This window comes from Cupressus sempervirens, chromosome 9 (assembly GCF_028749045.1).
Source record: "Cupressus sempervirens isolate cs-2001-9-10 chromosome 9, ASM2874904v1, whole genome shotgun sequence".
In the NCBI taxonomy this organism is placed as follows: Eukaryota; Viridiplantae; Streptophyta; class Pinopsida; order Cupressales; family Cupressaceae; genus Cupressus; species Cupressus sempervirens.
In genome coordinates, this window is record NC_143126.1 from 366,797,671 (window position 1) to 366,817,901 (window position 20,231).

At 35.3% G+C, this 20,231-nt stretch overlaps 1 protein-coding gene across 7 annotated transcripts in view; it reads left to right on the plus strand.

The window, feature by feature from the left end:
* The first annotated feature begins 555 nt into the window (after positions 1 to 555).
* The window catches only part of LOC149538820 (recQ-mediated instability-like protein), a 100,426-nt gene continuing 80,750 nt past the window's right edge, over positions 556 to 20,231 (plus strand). For 5 of the 7 annotated variants that reach the window (XR_016356111.1, XM_089800142.1, XM_089800140.1 and 2 more), the window contains exon 1: positions 556 to 791. Coding sequence is in view for 6 of the 7 variants with exons in the window: in XM_089800142.1 (XP_089656268.1) it covers positions 657 to 791 (135 nt within the window). In the remaining variant the exon portion in view is untranslated. The remainder of the gene's footprint in view (positions 792 to 20,231) is intronic. The other 2 variants (XM_089800141.1, XM_089800143.1) reach the window with 2 other exon arrangements.

Below are 20,231 nucleotides of genomic sequence, written 5' to 3' on the forward strand. Positions count from 1 at the left end.
TTGAATCCTTGTAAGTCGATGCATAGTTGATTGAAGCTATCATTCTCCATTGAAGCCTTTGTTACACAATCAACACCATATTTTAATGGACTGCCAATTGACGTCATGTACTACACAACTTGATAAAAAATAGAACAAAGTTTTTCTAGTCTGATGGTAGTAAAACCTGATCATCTTCTTGATTCAAAGATTTCATTCCAGTTATGATTGAATCATTGTAAGTGGATGCATAATTGATTTGAAGTTACCATTCTCCATTATAACTTTTGTTACATAAACAACACCATTTTTTAATGGTTTACCAATTGACATCATGTACTACATAATTTGATTGAAAAATAAACCGAAGTTTTTCTCAATTGACTTTATATACCTCTTCACATACTCATTGCATACTCATTGCAAAGTAAAATGTAATTACCAATTTTAAAAGATGTAATCTATATTCTCTTCCAACAATTAAAATAAATAATTAGTAATGTCTTGTAGAATCTATTGGCCCCCACCTTTATAAGAATAAAATAAAATGTGGAATGTTCTAAAAAACAATAATCAATAGTGACTTCTAGGGTGTTCAAGGATTAGCAGGGTGTTCTCGTGTTAAAAACAAGTAGTAAGTGATGACTTGTATAGTCTGACGTTCGCGGGCAGTAGCGATGGATTACAATATTGGCGCCATTAAGGTGTTTGCCCGTCAGTTGAAGAATGCTCGCCCTATTCCTCCATCAACATCAATTACAGGACCTGCCATGACGCTCGGCACTCTTCTTTTTCAGCGAGTGTGGCTGCAGGTATCACCAATCTTTCTTTCTACTCCATTTCATGTTACTTACATTATAACTACACTTAATGAAAACGAAACATCATACAAATTCGGTTGACTATAAAATAGGAAGATTCAAGCTTGTACTGTTAAACTGAAACTTAATAAAACTTGAAAACTTAGAAGCTTAGCGGAGAGTAGAAACACAATTTCGCTGTCTAAAACTATTTTCATCTTCATTCTCTTTGGTTGGTTTGGAGAAGTTTCCATTGTGCAGTTTCTTCAGGAAGGCATCACTTTTGAAAATGATATTGAGACTTTGAATCTGTTATTTGCCTCATCAAGATTCTGGTAAATTAAAAATTGTAATGTTAAACATAAATTTCACACGCAAATTTGATTTTCCAATTTTGAGATTTGAAATGTATATTTGTCTAAGGAAATAAAATATCTTTGAGGGTGGTTTAGGCTAAATCAATTGAATGCATACATATAAGTATAGATTATCTTAGGTTTAATAGGTGTACAGACCAGACCAGTGGATTAATCTGGATTTGAATGCCAAGCTATAAAAGTAAATGGGAAGGAAGATAAAGTACTTAGCTAATGATCGAAGAATAAATGCTGTTTGGTAATGACTCAGAACTTTGACTCTTTCTGCCCTAAAAATTGCATTCCTTCTGTCAGTTAGATGCTTCCAATCCTGCGTTGAATCGGCAACGTCTATGAGGCACCCATTTACTAATTTTTAATTAAGTAAAAACCAAAATTAATTATTTAAAACTTGAATTACAATGAATATAACACTTATAATTAATAAAAAATTACAATAAATGCGTCATTTTGAGTGCTGCATGGACAATGTTGAATCTGTGCCTTGTCTATGATCAAGTGCACACGTCTGGATCTAGTCTACAATTTTGCAGATTTCTTTTTGAGTCGGGATTTGACCCATGCTCTGCTGTTTGCCTGATTGATCTTTGTCTGCTCTGCTCTTTTTCGATATTTGACGACATGCAGTATTTAGAAATATCTTTGAGTGACTGGTGTTGCATTGCAATGGGACATGATCGATTAGCTCAACAATTAGAAAACCTAGACACAGGATTGAAAAAAACAAACAAACCTCTTAGAATAATGTATGCAGATTTGTTACTCATTTTAGTGCTCTGTATTGATGAAGAGCACACAGTTATACTGACAGGGGGTGAATCAGTATAACAACAAATTTTACCAATGTAAATTTCATCAACCACAATAGCACTATTCACCAACTTTCAACAATCAAGCACATAAGAGGAACAAAATAACACATTGTTTATGTGGAAACCCTAGAAAGAAAAACCACGGCGAATCAATGGTTTTTATCTAATTCTTCTTCTACAATGTTTGTTGGCACCAACCTACTAGAAGCACCGAACCCCAACTTAGGTTGTGAGCACCAGCTCAATGGAAGCACCAACTCCCACTTCTGAATTTGCAGGCACCAACTTGCTAGAGGCGTTAACCCCTTGTTTAGTTTGTGGGCACTGACTCACTAGAGGCACCATCCCCTCATTCTATTTTCCACCTTCTCAATGTTGCTTCTCCAACGGATAATTGATAATCTTTTCTCCATAAGCCCTCTTTCTCAAATTGCTATTATGGTGACGATACATTTTCTATAAATCTGTAATATGCTGTCCTGTTCTGATCTATTTTTTTGTTTTGATGATTTTGTTTGCCAACTTGAGTAATACAATGCAATGTAATTAAAGACAGTTGCTGATAGGAATTGTTTTTCAGACTTCTTTCATTGACTCTGTCATTCACATTTCTGTGTTACAAACATAGAGATCAACAATTACTATAGAGCATAATAACAATTTGTCCTCTCATTTTTGCTTCGTTGTCCACAATAGAAAGGAACCAAAAATGACATAATCTCAAAGTCAACAGACCTGTAGCAGCAATCCTTTGAAAATGATAGTTAGCAACTAACTAGTATTCACCCTTTTGATCTATCTTAGCTCTGTCCAAAGGCGCTGATTATGCTCTGATGCATTCCCAAACAATGCTCTGATACCTCTGTAAGATAGCCCCTTACTAGTCACCATATTTTTGCCTTTCCCACTCACTGTAATTTTGTCATACTATTTGCTAACGAGCTGATTACTGTGTTTTCTGAGTTTGTTTTGTTCTGAGTTTTTAGCGTAAAAATGGATATAGCATTGACAGGAATTGCTCGAAATGCAGACTTTCAACAGCAGTATTGAAACTAAATTCAAATATATATATTTTTCTATTCTGAAACCATTAACATTGAAATACATCAACAAAGAAATACAATGTATTTCACTTTAATGAAGATTTTACATTATATTGTGCATGCCATAAATCATTGTCCAGGTTAAATGTTGGTCGCTTAATGCTTAAACAGCAGTAGAATACTTTGAAACTCCCGAACTTAAGCTCCCTAGAAGGTTTCAGACCCAGATGACACTCTTTCCAACATATATGACTCTCTTAATGTGTTCTCAGTCCTGTATGTTTCTGTCCCACCGAGTTTCAGAGCTGAATAATGTTCACAAGGTAGTACAGACTTGTACAGCACTTCCAAATAACATCTAAACCTGCAAAATAATCTCCAGGCAGCCCTCAATCCAAGATGACACTTTCCTTGACTGTATGGCACACACAACTCCCATCTACGGCGGATTTGTACAGTTCCAGCAGAGAGATATGGATAATAATGTCTGAAGGTTTACAACTCCAGATTAATATCTCCAAAATCCTCTCAACTTCACTACACAATTCTGCTATAAGTTTTAACTCTCAAGCTGATAAATACGGATTCTTAATGTATGTTTGTTACCTGAAGTTAGGCGCCAATGGCTTCCAAATAGTATCACTTGATAATCGTCCTGACAATGTCTTTCAACAGCAAAGAAAAAGCCATTCATGAGGGATTTTGTCCTCAGAAATGCTTGAAGAACTCTCCAATTTTCCATCGCTTTCATATATTTTTCAGCATGCCTGAAAGAGAGCTCTTCAATCTGTTTTATACACAAGCAGGAATCAATTTCAGAGTTTGGACAGAGTTTGGAAAAGAATCCACTTCAGTAAGATGACTACCCACAGCCTCTTCACCATCTTGTTTCCATTTTTAATTTCCCTAGCCAAATTCAACTCTTCCATTTTCAGATGGCACAGATCAGTTTCTCTGATTTTGGGAAACTTATTGTCTAAAGACCAAAACCGATGAAACACCCCCTAATTGAAAGTGGTACTGCATTTAGAAGACATAGGTTTTGATGGTGAGCTGCTGTTTCACCTTCCAATTGATAAAATTAATGACCAAAATTGCTTACCTTTTGCAAAACTGAAATGTTGTTAACAACTACCCAATCCTCTGAAAATTAATCGTAGAAAATGTAGGCACTAAAAATTGTCCTCTCGCATGTGCATGACAATTCTACTAACATCTGTAATATGTATTAATCAATCAGATTATTTTAATTATTTGATTATTTTGTGTAGTTCTTCCTAATTTAAATCTTAAATTCATCATTTCCCTCCAATTCCAATAATCGAATAATTTTAATTATTTAACTAAAACTAATTTTTTTTCAAGATTCTCTAATTCCTTTTCTATGCATATTAATTAAATAATTTTTATTAGTTTAATATAATAATTACATTAGTTAGTTAAAAATATTCCTCATTGTTATTAAAATTATTATTAATTGATAATTCCAAATTTCCAAATATTTAACTCCATCTTCTAAAACTAAATAAATTGCCAATTTAGTTAATTTTCAACTTCTCCAATGCAAACTAATTCTTTAGATAATAAATAAAATGCCTATTTTATTTATTTCCCTCATGCACAATTAAATAATTTTTTGAATTTATTTAATGCTAATTTTTCATCCAGCTCCACCTCTTTAAATCTCACTGACAAACAGTTCTTCTTTACATTCCACTTAGTCTAACTAATTAATCAATTCAGTCTCCTCAGTCATGCAGTCAGTCTTCAAGTTAGTCAATTCAATCTACTTCCAATCAATCATGTTAACTATCCAATCAATTATGTCATGCAGTCACTTAACCGTCAAGTAGTCTCAATCATCAAATCAATCAAGCTTAGTCATCTATTCAATCAATTTCAATTATCTCTCCAATTAACCCAGCCCTTATTGAAATCCAGAAATCTATATAATGAGGCTTAATCTCATAATATTATTAAAAAATTATAATGTTTCTTTAATGGTCATATTAGTTAGTTTTTAGTTTATTAGGTAGTTTCTATTCCTATCTTTAGTTCACGATTGTTTCTTTTAGAAACATCATCTTTGTAAATCTATATAAGGAGCTCTCATCTCCTTTGTTTAATACAACTACAACAACATCAATTTACCATAACATGGTATTAGAGCAGGTCGATGGGATTTCATAAAATTTGGCAAATTTTTTAAGGAAAAATTGAGCCTCGTTTGATCTGGAATTTTTCCCAGAAATCCGCTTTTCGATTTTTAGAAATAAAAATAGTTAGAGGTATTTTATGAAAATTTCGTGGTTCGTCTTCGAGGATTTTTGCTGGAAATTGCAAGCTTGGTTAGGGGTTTTGATCCCACGATTTCTTGTTTGCAGCAAAGTCTTTGAATTTTAGGGTTGCATGTACTTATATGTTTGTTGCATGTACTTGCATGTTTGTTACATTTACTTGCATCTGCTGATTTACCATGCGAAGTCTTGTGTTTTGCCGCCCTCATAAAATTCTGGTGGGTTTTCATAATTTTTTCCTCCCTTAAAAAATTCCGATGGGTTTTCATACTTTTTCCTTGTGTTACAGTTTTGAGTTCGGGTTCGAAGAACCGGTTCGCTAGTATGACAAAATTTTGAAATGGGGTCTGGGTTCGTTTGGGTTCGTTAGTCCAAAAACATGTAAATACATACATATACATATACATGTATGCAGCCAAGAAGAATGCATTAAGATTAGAATGCCACGTAGTATCATAAAAACAACAAAAACTCTATTAACTTGTAATCATAACATCATATCTATTAGCAACATAAAAATATTAAATAATATCAAGTCCAAGTATCATTATTTTGACTTTCAACAATTAGAACTTTATATTAAGTTTTAATCATCTAATGGATTATCTAAATCTTCATCTTCTTCTTTTCATCATCAAAGGCATTAGTCAATTCACAAACATTGTCAATGTCAATGAGATTAGTTGCACTAGTGAAATTCCTACTTTCTAAGGTGCCAAATGCTTATTACTTTTTCATTGAATAGAAAGATTGTTAGTTTGTAATCAACATTCCTACTTGAAAAATGTTATATAAGTAGCTTGCAACTCCCTTCACCTATTGAAGATGTTGTTTAATGTTTAAAATATGATTTATCACAATACAAAGCTTCCAATTAAGTGAACATGGGTCTTTATCAGCAATTGGATATAAAAATTTCATTGGAAGATATCTTGAGTGCTAGTTTAATTTGATGTAACAAATATCCGAACTTCATCAAATTTTGTTTTGTAATTTTAAAGATCTTTATTCAAATTCTATAATAATTATTTTTTGCACTAGATTATGGAATGTTTCCCAGCAGAATTGTACTTGGTTCGCACTTGGTTTGCATGGGTCTACCTTGGTTCGACCATGGCTTGACCTAGGTTTGGCCTGGAGGAAACATCCTGCACGGGTTCAAATCCAAGTGGAACCCAAGAGGGAATTGGGACCAGAACCAAGGTTAGGTTTGAAATTCGCCTAATTCGAAGGGCTAGGGGGAGAACTGGGTAACTAAGCTTTTTCCCCTTAAAAAATTTCTTTTTCTGTAGTTTACAAAGTTGCATGGGATTTTATTTTGGGTTTATTTTTTTTTCGAAAATAATCATTTGGTGGTTTATAATTTTCTCCTCAAAAATTATGTGGCGGGTTTATAAAATTTTCATAAAAAATTATCAATTGGGATTTACCATTTTTCCTCAAAAAAGAATTTTTGTTTTTTGTTATCCGTGTCTCAGATTTTGTTTGGTTTTGTTTGAATTTCACCTCAAAAATCATGCTGGTTTTGATCAATTTTCCACCTTAGAAATTGTGTTTGGGTTTTCCGTTTTTTCTCCTAAAAAATCATGGCTTTTTGCAGTCTGTTTTGGGGCATTGTGCTCATTTGCAAAGTTTGGAGGGTTTGCCGAATTTTCCTCAACATCATGCTAGTTGTTCTCAGTGTTTGTCTCTGTCTCTAGGGAAGAGCAGCTTTGTTATCCAACATCAAGTTGGATATTTTGTGATAATTTCAAGTTAGATGTTTTACTGATTCTGAGAGGGTTAGTGGCAGACTCATCTTAGTGGCAAAGTGAATGACAAACTCTTGTCTCTTGTTGCAAAGCATTCTAAAGAAGGGGACACCATTCTATGTACTTTTTGGGTGGTTTTTGGCTTCTTGGTCATTAACATTTTGCAGATCTAGGGAGGGTCTCAGCAGCAGCAAAATGTTTTTTTAAGAATTTGTAACCAAAAGACATTAGTTAGACAATGACCATCAAGGGAGGATATTAGAATATTATAATGTTTCTTTAATAGTCATTGGAGTTAGTCTTTAGTTAATTAGGTAGTTTCTATTTCCGTCTTTAGTTCACAATTGTTTCTTTTAGAAACATCGTCTTTGTAAATCTATATAAGGAGCTTTCATCTCCTTTGTTTAATACAACTACAACAACATCGATTTACCATAACAAATATTACAACCAGAATTCTTAATTTCTCATGCTGTCATGTTATGAGCAAATTTGAGAGCCGACATTGCATTGAGAAAGAGAGAAGCAAGGGAGAGTTTGTGATAATTAGGTGCAATTGATTTTGATTGATTGAATTAATGATGGATTGTGCTTAGTTACTTGTTATCTTCTCTCTTGAATAGGTGTAGGATTGAAATTTGATTGGTTCTTTTTGTGGTTGGATCCTAACATCATTGCGGGTTATATAGGAATCCAAATTTTACAGCCTATGACAGAAAGAAGATAAATACCTCATTCAAAGTTCAATATGATTTTTGTTACAATGCTGATACTGTTTTGCAAGGCCACTGCAGTGATGACTAAACCTTATGCAATTTTGAAGTGTCAGAACAGTTGATTGTTTGATCTATATGTCTTAAAATCATCCAAAGAAAACCCTTAGGCACTGCGATATGTTATGAATTTCTGAGTCCAATAATTTAAAGCCCTACTCAAGGTAGAAAAACCATAGTGGAAATAAATGAAGATTTCTGTAATGATGATAGAATTTCAGCTGAAACTATCACCCTTAATCAAACACTCTGCCATTCTTTGGAAGAATGAAGCGACGAAAAATGAGAATAGAACAATCTAGATCCACTTATGGAAATCGATAAGCTATGTTTGCTTATGTATCGTTTTTCCAATGACCTATGTATACAACTTTTTTAGGCTTCTGATTTTCTTAACCAAAAATCTGAGTTTCTTTTATATGAAGTGCGCTTGATTAAACGAAGTCTGTTATAATTTTTCAATAACATGCACCTCTTTATAGCAGCAGTCCTAAGTTGCACGAGTACCTCCCCCTCCCCTCTGGACCACGAACTGGTTCAAACCGGTTCCAAGTTCGGGTCCGGTTCGATCTTGGTTTGACCAAGGTCCTTTTTTTGCAGGCCTGGTTCAATTTGGTGCAAGTTCACATATAATCGTCTTAAGACGACTTGTGCAAGTGAAAGATGCACTTCAAGGTATGGTAATCAGCAACAATTGGGGTGTATGGAAGCAAAAGAACATTGAAAGGGCAAACAAAATAAAAGATAGGCTATTGGCTGAGTCATGGTGGGAACGTGTGGAATATCTCCTTAAGATCACCGAGCCCATTATGAGCATGCTTAGGTACATTGACATGGATAGGCCTTGCCTTGGAGAGATCTATGATGGCATAGACTCAATGATTGAGAAGATTAGGCAAGTTATAAATGAGGAGGAGCAAGATCTGCAAGAGACCTTTTTCAAACAAGTGCAAAAAATTATTGATGAAAGATGGAACAAAATGACCACTCCATTACATTTGCTTGCTTATGCCTTGACCCCCAAATACTATAGCTCACAATATTGTGATCTACCAGGAAGGTTGCCACCATATAGAGATATGGAAGTGTCTGACGGGTACCAAGCAACATTTAGAAGAATATTTCCTGATGATGATATAAGAGATGTAATCATGGATGAGTTCATAGAGTTTGTCAATGCTAAAGGTCTAATTAATGATGCTCTTCGTCATCGGTTCAAGAAGGATGCTCATGGTTGGTGGTACCTCCATGGCCAAAAATTTCGAACATTGCGGCCCCTTGCAATCAAAGTTATATCACATGTAAGTTTTATTTTTAAAAAATTAGCTCACTTTATCTTCAAAAGAATTTTTTTATAAGATTGAATTAATTTTTTTTTAATTGCTTACCCTATGTTGTCTTTATAAGTTGCTAGTTCTTCTGCATCAGAAAGAAATTGGAGCACCTATTCTTTCATCCACTCGGTGAAGCGCAATAGGTTGCAATAAAAAAAAGCAGAGAACCTAGTATTTGTGCATAACAACTTGCGCCTTCTTTCACACAAGAGTCAAGAATACAAAGAAGGGGAGACAAAGAAGTGGGATGTAGATGCAGAGATTGCGAACTTGGATGCTTGCACTGCTGGGCTTATAATTGATGATTATAATGACTTTGATGCCAATACTATTGTTGATTCTGCTGCTGATTCCATTGGCCTTGGTGCAAGTAATTGTGGAGGCGGAGAAGGAGGAGATGAAGAAGAAGATGAATATGAAGAAGATGAAGATTAAAGAACTTAGAACTAAAAATTCAGAATTTTAATAGATTTTCATTCCATTAGTTACTGTAAAACACTAAACGTGAAACAATGATACTTGAACTTGATATTTTAAATGTTTTGAATCTTTCATCTTTGATGTTGAAGTTGATTGAACTATGTTACTATATGATGGTATGCTCACCATGATATGTTATTGTTTATGTTGTTTTAAAGTTTTTGTTGTTTAAATGTGTTTATGCTACTATGCTACATTCTAATTTTTAAATTTTAACTCATGCTTCATAAAGATATATATATAAAATTTTTACATGTTTTTGTACTAACGAACTCAAACGAACCCAAACCCCTTTCCAAAATTTTTGTCGAACCAGCGAACCGGTTCTTGAACCGCGAACTTGGAACTGAACCCGAACTGGCAACTTAGAGCAGCACACACTAATAAATACACTTGCATAATCTTTGAAAAAACAAATTCAATCAGCCTTGACATAGGTGCATGTTGATTAACAAGGATGCATTTCTTGTTTATGAAAACTTTATCTTTTGTTTTGGATTCTGTGCTTCATATCCTAGCACCTTTTTGAATTGGAATTACTTCAAGAAATTTCACCTCTCAAAAGGGCACATGCTGGTAAATAGTTCTGCAAACTTGTTGTTGGGAACCTTGTTCATTTTTAATGACGTGTAGTCATATATGATGGAGTGGGATTAAAAAGGTATGCCGCACTGACATCAGGTGTACGCTCATATAAACAGCTGCAATTTTTACATGGCATCTTTATGTGTACCTTCAATTAGTGAGCCAGGCCATTAGGGTGTAATTCTGACTTAGAAAAATATTTTGTGTTGGCCTTCTATCACAAGGGCACCTTAATATGGGTCTGCATTTTCTACTTACAACAATTTATTTTTGTCTTCAATAGGACCTGTGATCTATCAGTGAAGTACATTTTTTAGGATATAACTTCTTTGTGATTCACAAGGGTGCACATTGGCTAACTGGTCAAATACTTTTAAACCTTAACGAGTTTTCATCACTTCCCCATCATATGAAATCTGAGCTTTGCCTCAGATGTTTTGGATTGCTCTTTTCTTTGGCCTTGGAAAGACATGGACAAATGAATGTAGAAAACAAAAACAATAGGGCTGACCATGACAAAGTTGAAAAAATGAGTTGAAGAAACATCAAATTTCTAGCTTGAAATGTTACATGATATTATTTTTTTAATGTATGTGTGCAACAAGTTTAGTTAGTTGTCTATATTTCATGATTATGGCGGAAATATTGAGCTTTGTGCTATCTTATTATGAGAGTGATTTTTCATGCTACTTATATTTCCATGGTGCTGATTACTCATACAAGTTCATGTTTGGATGGGATATTATTTATAAATGCATGGAGATCTTATATATCATTTAAGCAAATTTGTCCTAGTTCTATTGGCTATCTAGCCCTAAAGAGTATAAATGTCTGAGAGATTTGTTCATCATTTTGTTTTTGCATCAAATGAGATAATTAGTTATGGTGGTCTAATGGATTACTCCCTTTTGTGATCATTAGGTTTAAGGAGATTTATGCTACTCATTGATAATTGTATGGATGTGTTGTGAGGTTTAAACACCATTGCTCCATTGCAAATGGGGACTCCCTCTTTTGTTCATAGTTAGGTTAGGTTTTGACAGTAAATTTGTTAGTTTAGAGTTTTGAAAGACTGAGGGGTATTGCAAAAAATCAAATGGCCAAATTTTGATTTTAAAGTGGATGAAGAGCACACGATTATACTTGGGGGGGGGGGTGAATCAGTATAATAAGAAATTTGTGAATTCAAAACTTTTATTGAAACAATTAACTTCAAATGTTGAAATGAACAATTATGCACATGAATACAATGACACCGTGATTTACATGGAAACTCAATATGGGAGAAAACCACGACAAATAAATGCTTTCTTATATAAATTGTTCTTTTATAAATTGGTTTGTAGGCTCGAATCTACTAGAGGCTACGACCTCTATGTTTATGAACACCGACTAACTAGAAGCTCCGACTCCCACACTTTGCAGGCACTGACCTACTAGAAGTACCAACCCCTACTGCTTGTCTTTGCAAGCACCAACCCATACAAACTTCTTTTCACCTTATCAATGTTGCTTGCCCAACTGATGATGGATACATTTATTGCACACTTTTCTCTTCTTATCTTCATCTTAATCTATTTACTCTTCATTTTTCTGAAGTCAGCCCATATCACTTTACTTTATCCCTCACTCTTCCTTATATATCCGTACAAAAAAAAATGTTTATGTATCAGATAAAAATCGGATTATTGAATATCTTTCATCCACACTTTTATCTTACTCTCTCTTTATTAAAAATCTGAATATATATGTATTTCATTTTCTTTCCTTTTACTTTTCTTCTCAACTTCTAACTGCTGACTTCCCCTTCTCTTTCTTTATTACTTTATTTCTTCACATATTCTTCTTTTAAGCACAACACATCACCACTTCACTTCCTTGTAATCGTCTTGACTCCATCTTCTTACCTATTAAATTTCAAATAAAGTATCTATCTTTTATACTTTTTCCAATGGGGGTTGTGTCTTTAAAAAATGAGAGATCATATCTTTTGAAAATAATATCACACTTTTCCATTTAATAATTCTCTAAACTTTTAATCTCATCATATATCATGATTATTAATCTTTAACATACAACATAATTCTTATTACCCATGCTATTCAAAGATTAGCTCTCGAACACAAAGGAAAAATATTGTGCAGCATATTTGAAGATGTGTTTTGACCTGACAAATTTGTCTTGATGCACATAGGCATTCAAAGATTGGTAAATTCCAAAGTCTTCCATTCTTTTACTGCTATCTTTTCTTCATTTCAATATCAACACATAGAAACTTAAAGCAGGACTCTCTGTTTTGATTTGTCTGGTTTCATGTCTTACGTGGCTTCCTTGTTTGACATATCACGATATCCTATATAAAATTGCTCAGTTGGCGATATGGAATTATTTCCTATTTTGGTTTTCCTCAACTCTTGATGACATCGTGTGAAGCATTATCAGGATCTTTCAATATTGGCTTTGTTATTGTCTTCCATATATGGAAATTATCAAATTGCTACTGTAGACATTTATTGTTTCTCAAACAAATTGTTGTCATGCACCTTTCATCACTCGACTCCAACTATAATAGTAGCCACAAATATATAACACTGATTTAAACTTGTGACATGGAACTCCTGTACACTCACTTGTCTGTGTGAATATTTGTTCAAGTCAAACTGTTGCATCCTTTATACCTGTCATCTTTTCATAATGACTTGGCAAGTTTCTCACAATCATACACACAAAATGGTTTATTTTCTGCACGAGTTTATGAACTTCCTAAAATGAGGACACCTCTGTGTATATAGCATCAAGAATCATAATTTGCTGCTATTATGTCATCATTCATTGCTTCAGCTAATTCTTTCAGGCTGTAAAGGTTATTCTGAGACCGTCTAAGAATGAATTCATAGTGACTCCTTTATCTGAAGATTTTGTTAATTAACTATGCACTTCAATTTTGACATTGGCCACTATATCCAGCTACGATTGTGGCTTTTGCATAGTATGTATTTTGCTGCAGATATATTATATATATCACTGCATATTGATATTTATCATAGAATTTACACTAGTAGTCACAGTTGTCTTGATGTGCTTTTGTTGTCTTTAATAAATGGTCAAAGTATTAATTACTGGCTTTTCAACTCAAATGTCACATAGGCAGGGTCCTCCCGATTAAATCTGTTCGCTTTATTTTGACATGAAATAGCCCTTGCATTATCACTTTGAACACTAATGCTTCTAATAATCCATGTCTGAACGCTGCTCTCTTGCTTCTAAAATGGTCGCATCAAAGATTCCTAATGCTGGATATCAAAGGCTTAGGTTTGTTCATAAGCATTTACTATTGTCTTTGACACTTCAATTATAATCAGTCTTAATTGAAATATTCCTCTCACTATAATCAGTTCTTGTTTTAGTTATTGTATATAGATTATGATTGCAACTTTTTTGGATTCATATTTCATATATAGTTTCCTGTGTGAACCAATTATGGTATTATCTTAGCTGTCTTTAACTAGTTAATGTAATGATTCCATATATCCAACTCCATACATCTTTTCAATTTGCTTCTTGCAGTTCCAACATTGATTGTTATGATTTGTTTCATATTGGTAAGAACATCTTTTTGTATGCCATCCATGATAGTACTATCAATCTCTTTGATTGGCTTTGACATCAATGCCAATACTTCCATTAATCTCCCCCTTTGTCATTGATGGCAACCTCTCAAATATATGGTCTTTATTCTGCAGGGCTCTCCCTTAGTTCGCTCCTCTCCCTTTCTCCAATCTCCCCCCCTTTGGTATCAATGGCAAAGGGACTCCAGGGCTAGAGACATGCTCCCCCTGAAGAAGGATTCATCGATGCTCTTTCATGCTCTGTATTTGCCTCTTGAAGGCTCCTCCTGTAAACTTTGACATCAATACAATCTGCCTTTTGGTAATCTTCAAGACAATAGCTTATCTTGATCATCTCTCTCACTTCTGTAAGGGGCTTATGAGTAATCTCATATGTACCTCTCCCTGAGTTCATGCATCACCTCTCAAACTAAGAGGTGTATGAATTGCAGTTGCACTTGCACTAATTTCTCCTTCTCCTTGCGTTATCTCCCTTCTCCAAACTTTTATAGTTCTTCCACTGTGATCAACTTTGGCATCCTGTTTCTTGACATTTTTTTGAGTTTCTCCAACATCAAGTCTACAATGTTTTGCTATGTGTCTATAGTTATTGCACTTATAACATAAAGTAGAATATGGATGATAACTTATGCTTCTCCATCCATGAGAATATCTCATCTGATTTGTGCATTCTCTTGCTTTGTGACCAAAGTAGTTGCATGAGTAACAATATCCATAGAAGCTAGGTATATATCCTTGCTTTCTATAATTCTTTTTAAGCTCAATTCCTTAAAATTTTGTGGATGGATCTGCTGTATTACTTCCTTGTTTGACAAAGCCTTTAAATGCATGCTCTTGATCATTTGACTTTCCTTCATAACCTACTCCCGTCTTGCTTGAGGATGGTCTTTGACTATCAATAATATCAGATAGAATTTCAGAGCTCTTTTCAAATTTGAGTCAGTTATTCAATTTGATATTGCTTTCCTCTAGGTCCTTTTTCAGCTTTTCATTTTCTTGTTTCAATTTGGTACGGTCCTCTTCATCTTCTTCAACTTGTTTGGATTCTTTTAGTTGAGTCTTTAATTCTTTAATTTGCATCTTGTACTTCGTGGCTTTCTCTTTCAATTTCATATTATTTTTGTATGCATAATGTAGCTCTTCCATGACGTGTACAACTTCTTCCTCACTAGACGATTCATCAATCTCTTCTTCTTCACTACGTGCTTCATCAACTTCTTCATCCTCGCTACACGATTTATCAACAGCTTCTTTGTCTTGCTCGCTGGTCATGGCCAAAAAGAGTATCTCATCTTCTACATCATCACTTTGGTATTCATCACTGCTCTCTTTTGATTAGCTACTTTCTTTATTCGAGTATAGACTCTTTTTGTGCTTGTGAAACTTCTTCTTCTTATAATTGTACTCAGCATGCTTCTTTCCTTTTTTCTTTGTGTATTTATCTTCTTCATCATTGCTGGAGTCACTGCTATTTAGAGGGAATTTTGATGCATAATGTCTCAGTCTGCTGCAATTGAAACATTTGAATTTTCCTTTGTTCTTTCCATTCGCCTTTTTTAACTTTCTTTTGAAGTAAGCATCTGATTCATTTGATTCATTACTTGAGCTTTCACTTGAAATTTTCTTTTTGCTTTGATGCTTTGAATGCTAATTCCTTCTTTGATTCATTTCCTCCAACTTGCATTTCATAAGCAGTAAGGATTCCATGTGATTCATCTTTTGTCAATGAGTCTAAATCTGTCCTCTCTTCAATTGTAGATACTTTAGAATTAAACTTCATAGGTAATGATCTTAAAATCTTTTTGCACTACAAGACTTTCCTGCACTTCCACACCAAGAGCTTGCATAGAGTTGACAACATCATCTACACAATCAAGAAAAGAGGCTATATTCTCATCTTTCTTCATGTTGAGACTTTCAAATACTTTCCAATGAGTTTTAGTTTGGATTTTTTTACATTATTTGTTCCTTCATAAGCATTTTTCAACTTGTCCCAAATGTCATTGGCCGATCTATAGTGCATAACTTTTTAGAATATTGATTTGGCAAGATTGCATAAAATTGCATATTTTGCTTTGGCATTGTTTTCACATTTCTCTTTCCAGCTATATCCTTTGGTGGGTTTTGCGGCAGTGTATAATCATCTACAACTGATTGCTAGACATCGAAACCAATAGCTGTTTTTCATTCTTACTGCCATCTATTCTTCATTTCAATATCAATGCTTAGAAATTTAAAGCAGGACTCTCTGTTTTGATTTGTCTAGTTTCATGTCTTACGTGGCTTTTTTGTTTGGCATATCACGATATCCTCTATGGACTTGCTCAGTTGGTGATATGGAATTATTTCCTATTTTGGTTTTCCTCAACTCTTGATGACATCGTGTGAAGCATTATTGGGATCTTTCAATATTGGCTTTGTTATCGTCTTCCATATTTGGAAATTATCAAATTGCTATTGTAGACATTTATTGTTTCTCAAACAAATTGTCGTCATGTACCTTTCATCACTCAACTCCAACTATAATCGTAGCCACAAATATATAATGCTAACTTAAATTTGTGACATGGAACTCCTGTACGCTCACTTGCCTGTGTGTATATTTGTTCAAGTCAAATTGTTGCATCCTTTATACTTGTCATCTTTTCATAATGACTTGGCAAGTTTCTCACAATCATATGCACAAAATGGTTTATTTTCTGTACGAGTTTATGAACTTCCTAAAATGAGGACACCTCCGTGTATTTAGCGTTGAGAATCATATATTGCTGCTATTATGTCATCATTCATTGCTTCAGCTATTTCTTTCAGTCTGTAAAGATTTTTTTGAGACCGTCTAAGAATGAATTCATGGTGACTCCTTTATCTAAAGATTTCGTTAATAAACTTTGCACTTCAATTTTGACATTGGCCACTATATCCATCTACAATTGTGGCTTTTGTATAATACTTATTTGTAATGGGCACCGTAGAAATGCCCAAAAATTGAACCAACTGCTAATAGAGATTTTTAATGTTTTTACATAGATTTGAAACCACATAACATGAACAAGAAGGAATTTATGCAAACTGAAGATTGAACTACTATTGAAATAATAATAGTTTTCAAACTAAAAAAATCAAATACATGCAACTTTTCAACTCACTAATTACTCCAGCATTGTAACATGTAAAATCATCTCTTCACAATGGCATAAGTATTGGACAAGGAGTGAGAATGATATGAGCAAACACCCAATCTACCTGTAGTTGGAAATGCGCTTACACTGCCTATTAATGAAGCTGATATCAATGAATTCCAAAGGCCAAACTCTAAGGGAATGACGTCTAGAATGTCACAAGAGAGGATAGACTTCCTCTAATGCCAAGAACAGATCTGTAACTCACACATCCATTTTCTTCTCATATTCGACCTGCCTAACAATAGCCACAAGCTCTCTTTTTATTTCTACTACATAGGGTCGACCACCTTTTCAGAAGCAATGTGGGATAAATAAAATAAAATAAAATAAAAGAAAAGGCTAATGGTCACACAACTGGACAACTGCTAAAGTGGGGACATTATAGTCCGCCCCCCTTGAAATTGCTTGTCCTCAAGCAACCTCATTCCGATTTGCTGTAACACCTGCTCACTCTCCCAAGTAGCATCTTCCTCTGGCAGGTCTCTCCATCTAACTAAATATTCTTTAATCACCCTGTTCCATAGAGTCCTTTCCTTGGCATCCAGAATAGCCTCAGGAAACAATATGAGCTTCCCCTCCTCATCCAATGGTGGCAAATTTGCAGAAGGCACAACTCTCTGACCAACGGCTTTCTTGAGCCTCGACACATGAAACACATTATGCACCTGACTGCCCTCCGGAAGCTCAATCTTGTAGGCAACCTCGCCCACCCTGCGAATCACTTTGTAGGGGCCATAAAACTTAGGCTTCAACTTCTCTGCTCTGCTCTTCTTGAGTGATGACTGTTTGTATGGTTGTACCCTCAAGTCAACCATATCCCCAACCTCAAAGCTATGCTCTGTCCAGTGCCGGTCAGCATACAATTTCTGCTGATTTTTTGGCTTACTGTATATTCTCCTTGAGCACCCTCAAAATATCTTGACTATCCTGCAAGAAGTCTTTGGCTTTGGGCACTCTACTATCCCTCAAAACCAGATCCATGAAACTAGGTGCTTCATAACCATACGGTGTCATGAATGGAGTCATCTTGATGGACATAAGATAAGTGGTGTTATAACAATACTCTCCCATATGTAGCCATTTGACCCAAGCTCTCTGTTGTATAGTCACATAGTTCATCAGATATCCTTCCACCCATTTATTCACAATCTCTGTCTACCCATTTGTCTGCGGATGATAACTAGTGCTAGGTGTAAGATCTGTGCCACACAACCCAAACAATTCCTGCCAAAAAACACTCATAAATTTACTATCTCGATCACTGACAATGAAACTAGGTAGCCCATGTAACCTGAATATCTCTTTGAAGAAACGACCGGCCACCTATGCTATTGTGTAGGTGGATGGTATAGCAAAGAAGTGAGCAAACTTTGTCAGCCAGTCAACTACCACATAGATGCAATCTCTCCCCTGTACTCGTGGTAACTCGGTGATGAAGTCCATAGAAATACTTTCCCATTTCCTATCCAGAATGGGTAAAGGTTGTAACAACCCTGCAGGATATTGTGTGCTCTCTCTTATTCTGCTGACAAACCGCACACTCCCTGACATGCTTCTGAACATCATCCTTGAGCCCTTTCCATGTGAACCGCTCACGGATCTGCCTGTAGGTCTTAAAGACCCCTAGATGTCCAGCTGTAGGTGCATCGTGAAATGCCATCAGTATTACCTCCCTAATCTGTGATGAAGGAATCAAATATATCCTACCCTAGAACTTGATCAATCTGTCCACCACCACATAACAACCATCCTGTATGGTGCCTGCAATCACTCCAAAAGCCCGAGTGTCCCTTGCATATTCTGTGGTAATCCTATTTCTCCAATCTTCGGTGATCTCAGCTAGAGCACAAATATGAGGTCTCCAAGATAAAGCATTTGCCACCACATTCCTTTACCTTTGACAAACTCAATGTCAAAGTCATAAGCCTGCAATTTTGTAATCCACTTTTGTTGTCTATCATTCAAATCATATTGGCCCATGAAGTATTTGATGTTGTTGTGATCAGTCTTGATAACAAACTTCCCACCAACTAGGTAGGATCGAAACTTGGCCAATGCATGCATAATAGCCAACATCTCCCAATCATAGATGGAATAGCTCCTCTCCACTCCACAGAGCTTCCTACTCTCAAAAGCAATGGGATGCTTTGCTTGCATCAAAACTGCCCCAATTTTATCACTTGACGCATTACAATGAAGCTCAAATGGCTTCGTGAAGTTCGGTAGAGCTAATACTAGACATGATGACATTACCTTCTTGAAATGATTGAAGCATCCCTGAGCTGCCCTTGTCCATGCGAAGGCCCCTTTCCTGGTAAGGTTTGTCAAGGGTGCAGCGGTTTGTGAAAATCCCTTAATAAAATCTCGTATAAAACCCGCAGAGACCAAAGAACCCCTTAAGCTGTGTAAGGTTCATAGGAGTAGGCCAATCAACAATAATTCTAATCTTTTCGGGATCTACCCGAACTTCATCTGCGCTGATGATATGCCCAAGGTATAGTAACTCAGTCAACCTAAACTCGCACTTAGATTCCTTGGCATATAGAGACTCTCTCTCTCCAAAATGGACAACACCATCTCAAGATGTTGTAAATGCTCCTCCCAAGTCTTGCTAAAGACCAAAATGTCATCAAAGAAAATCAGGGCAAATCTCCTAAGCTGCCCCCTGAATACCTGATTCATGCAACTCTGGAATCTAGTAGGGGCATTGGTTAGCCCAAATGGAAATAACCAAAAACTCGAAGTGGCCATAGTGACACCGAAAAGCTGTCTTCTCAATGTTCTCCACCCTCATCTTGATCTGATGATACCTTGATTGTAAATCAATCTTTGTAAAAAAGCATGCACCATGCAACTCATTGATCAGCTCATCTATCAGTTGGATGGGATATCTGTTCTTAATGGTCTTCTTATTTAATGCTCTATAATCAATGCACATGTGCATCGTCCCATCCTTCTTCTTTACCAATACTACTGTTGAAGCAAAGGGGCTCTTACTAAGCTTGATATGGCCCATCTCCAACAAATCCTTAATCGCCTTTTCTATCTCATCCTTGAGTTTCTTAGGATGACGATAGGGAGTAATCATAATTGGTTTGGCTCCCTCCTCAAGTTCAATAACATGCTCCATTCCCTTGTCAGGAGGAACCCCATGTGCAAATCTCGCCAAGAACTTTAGCATGCCTATCA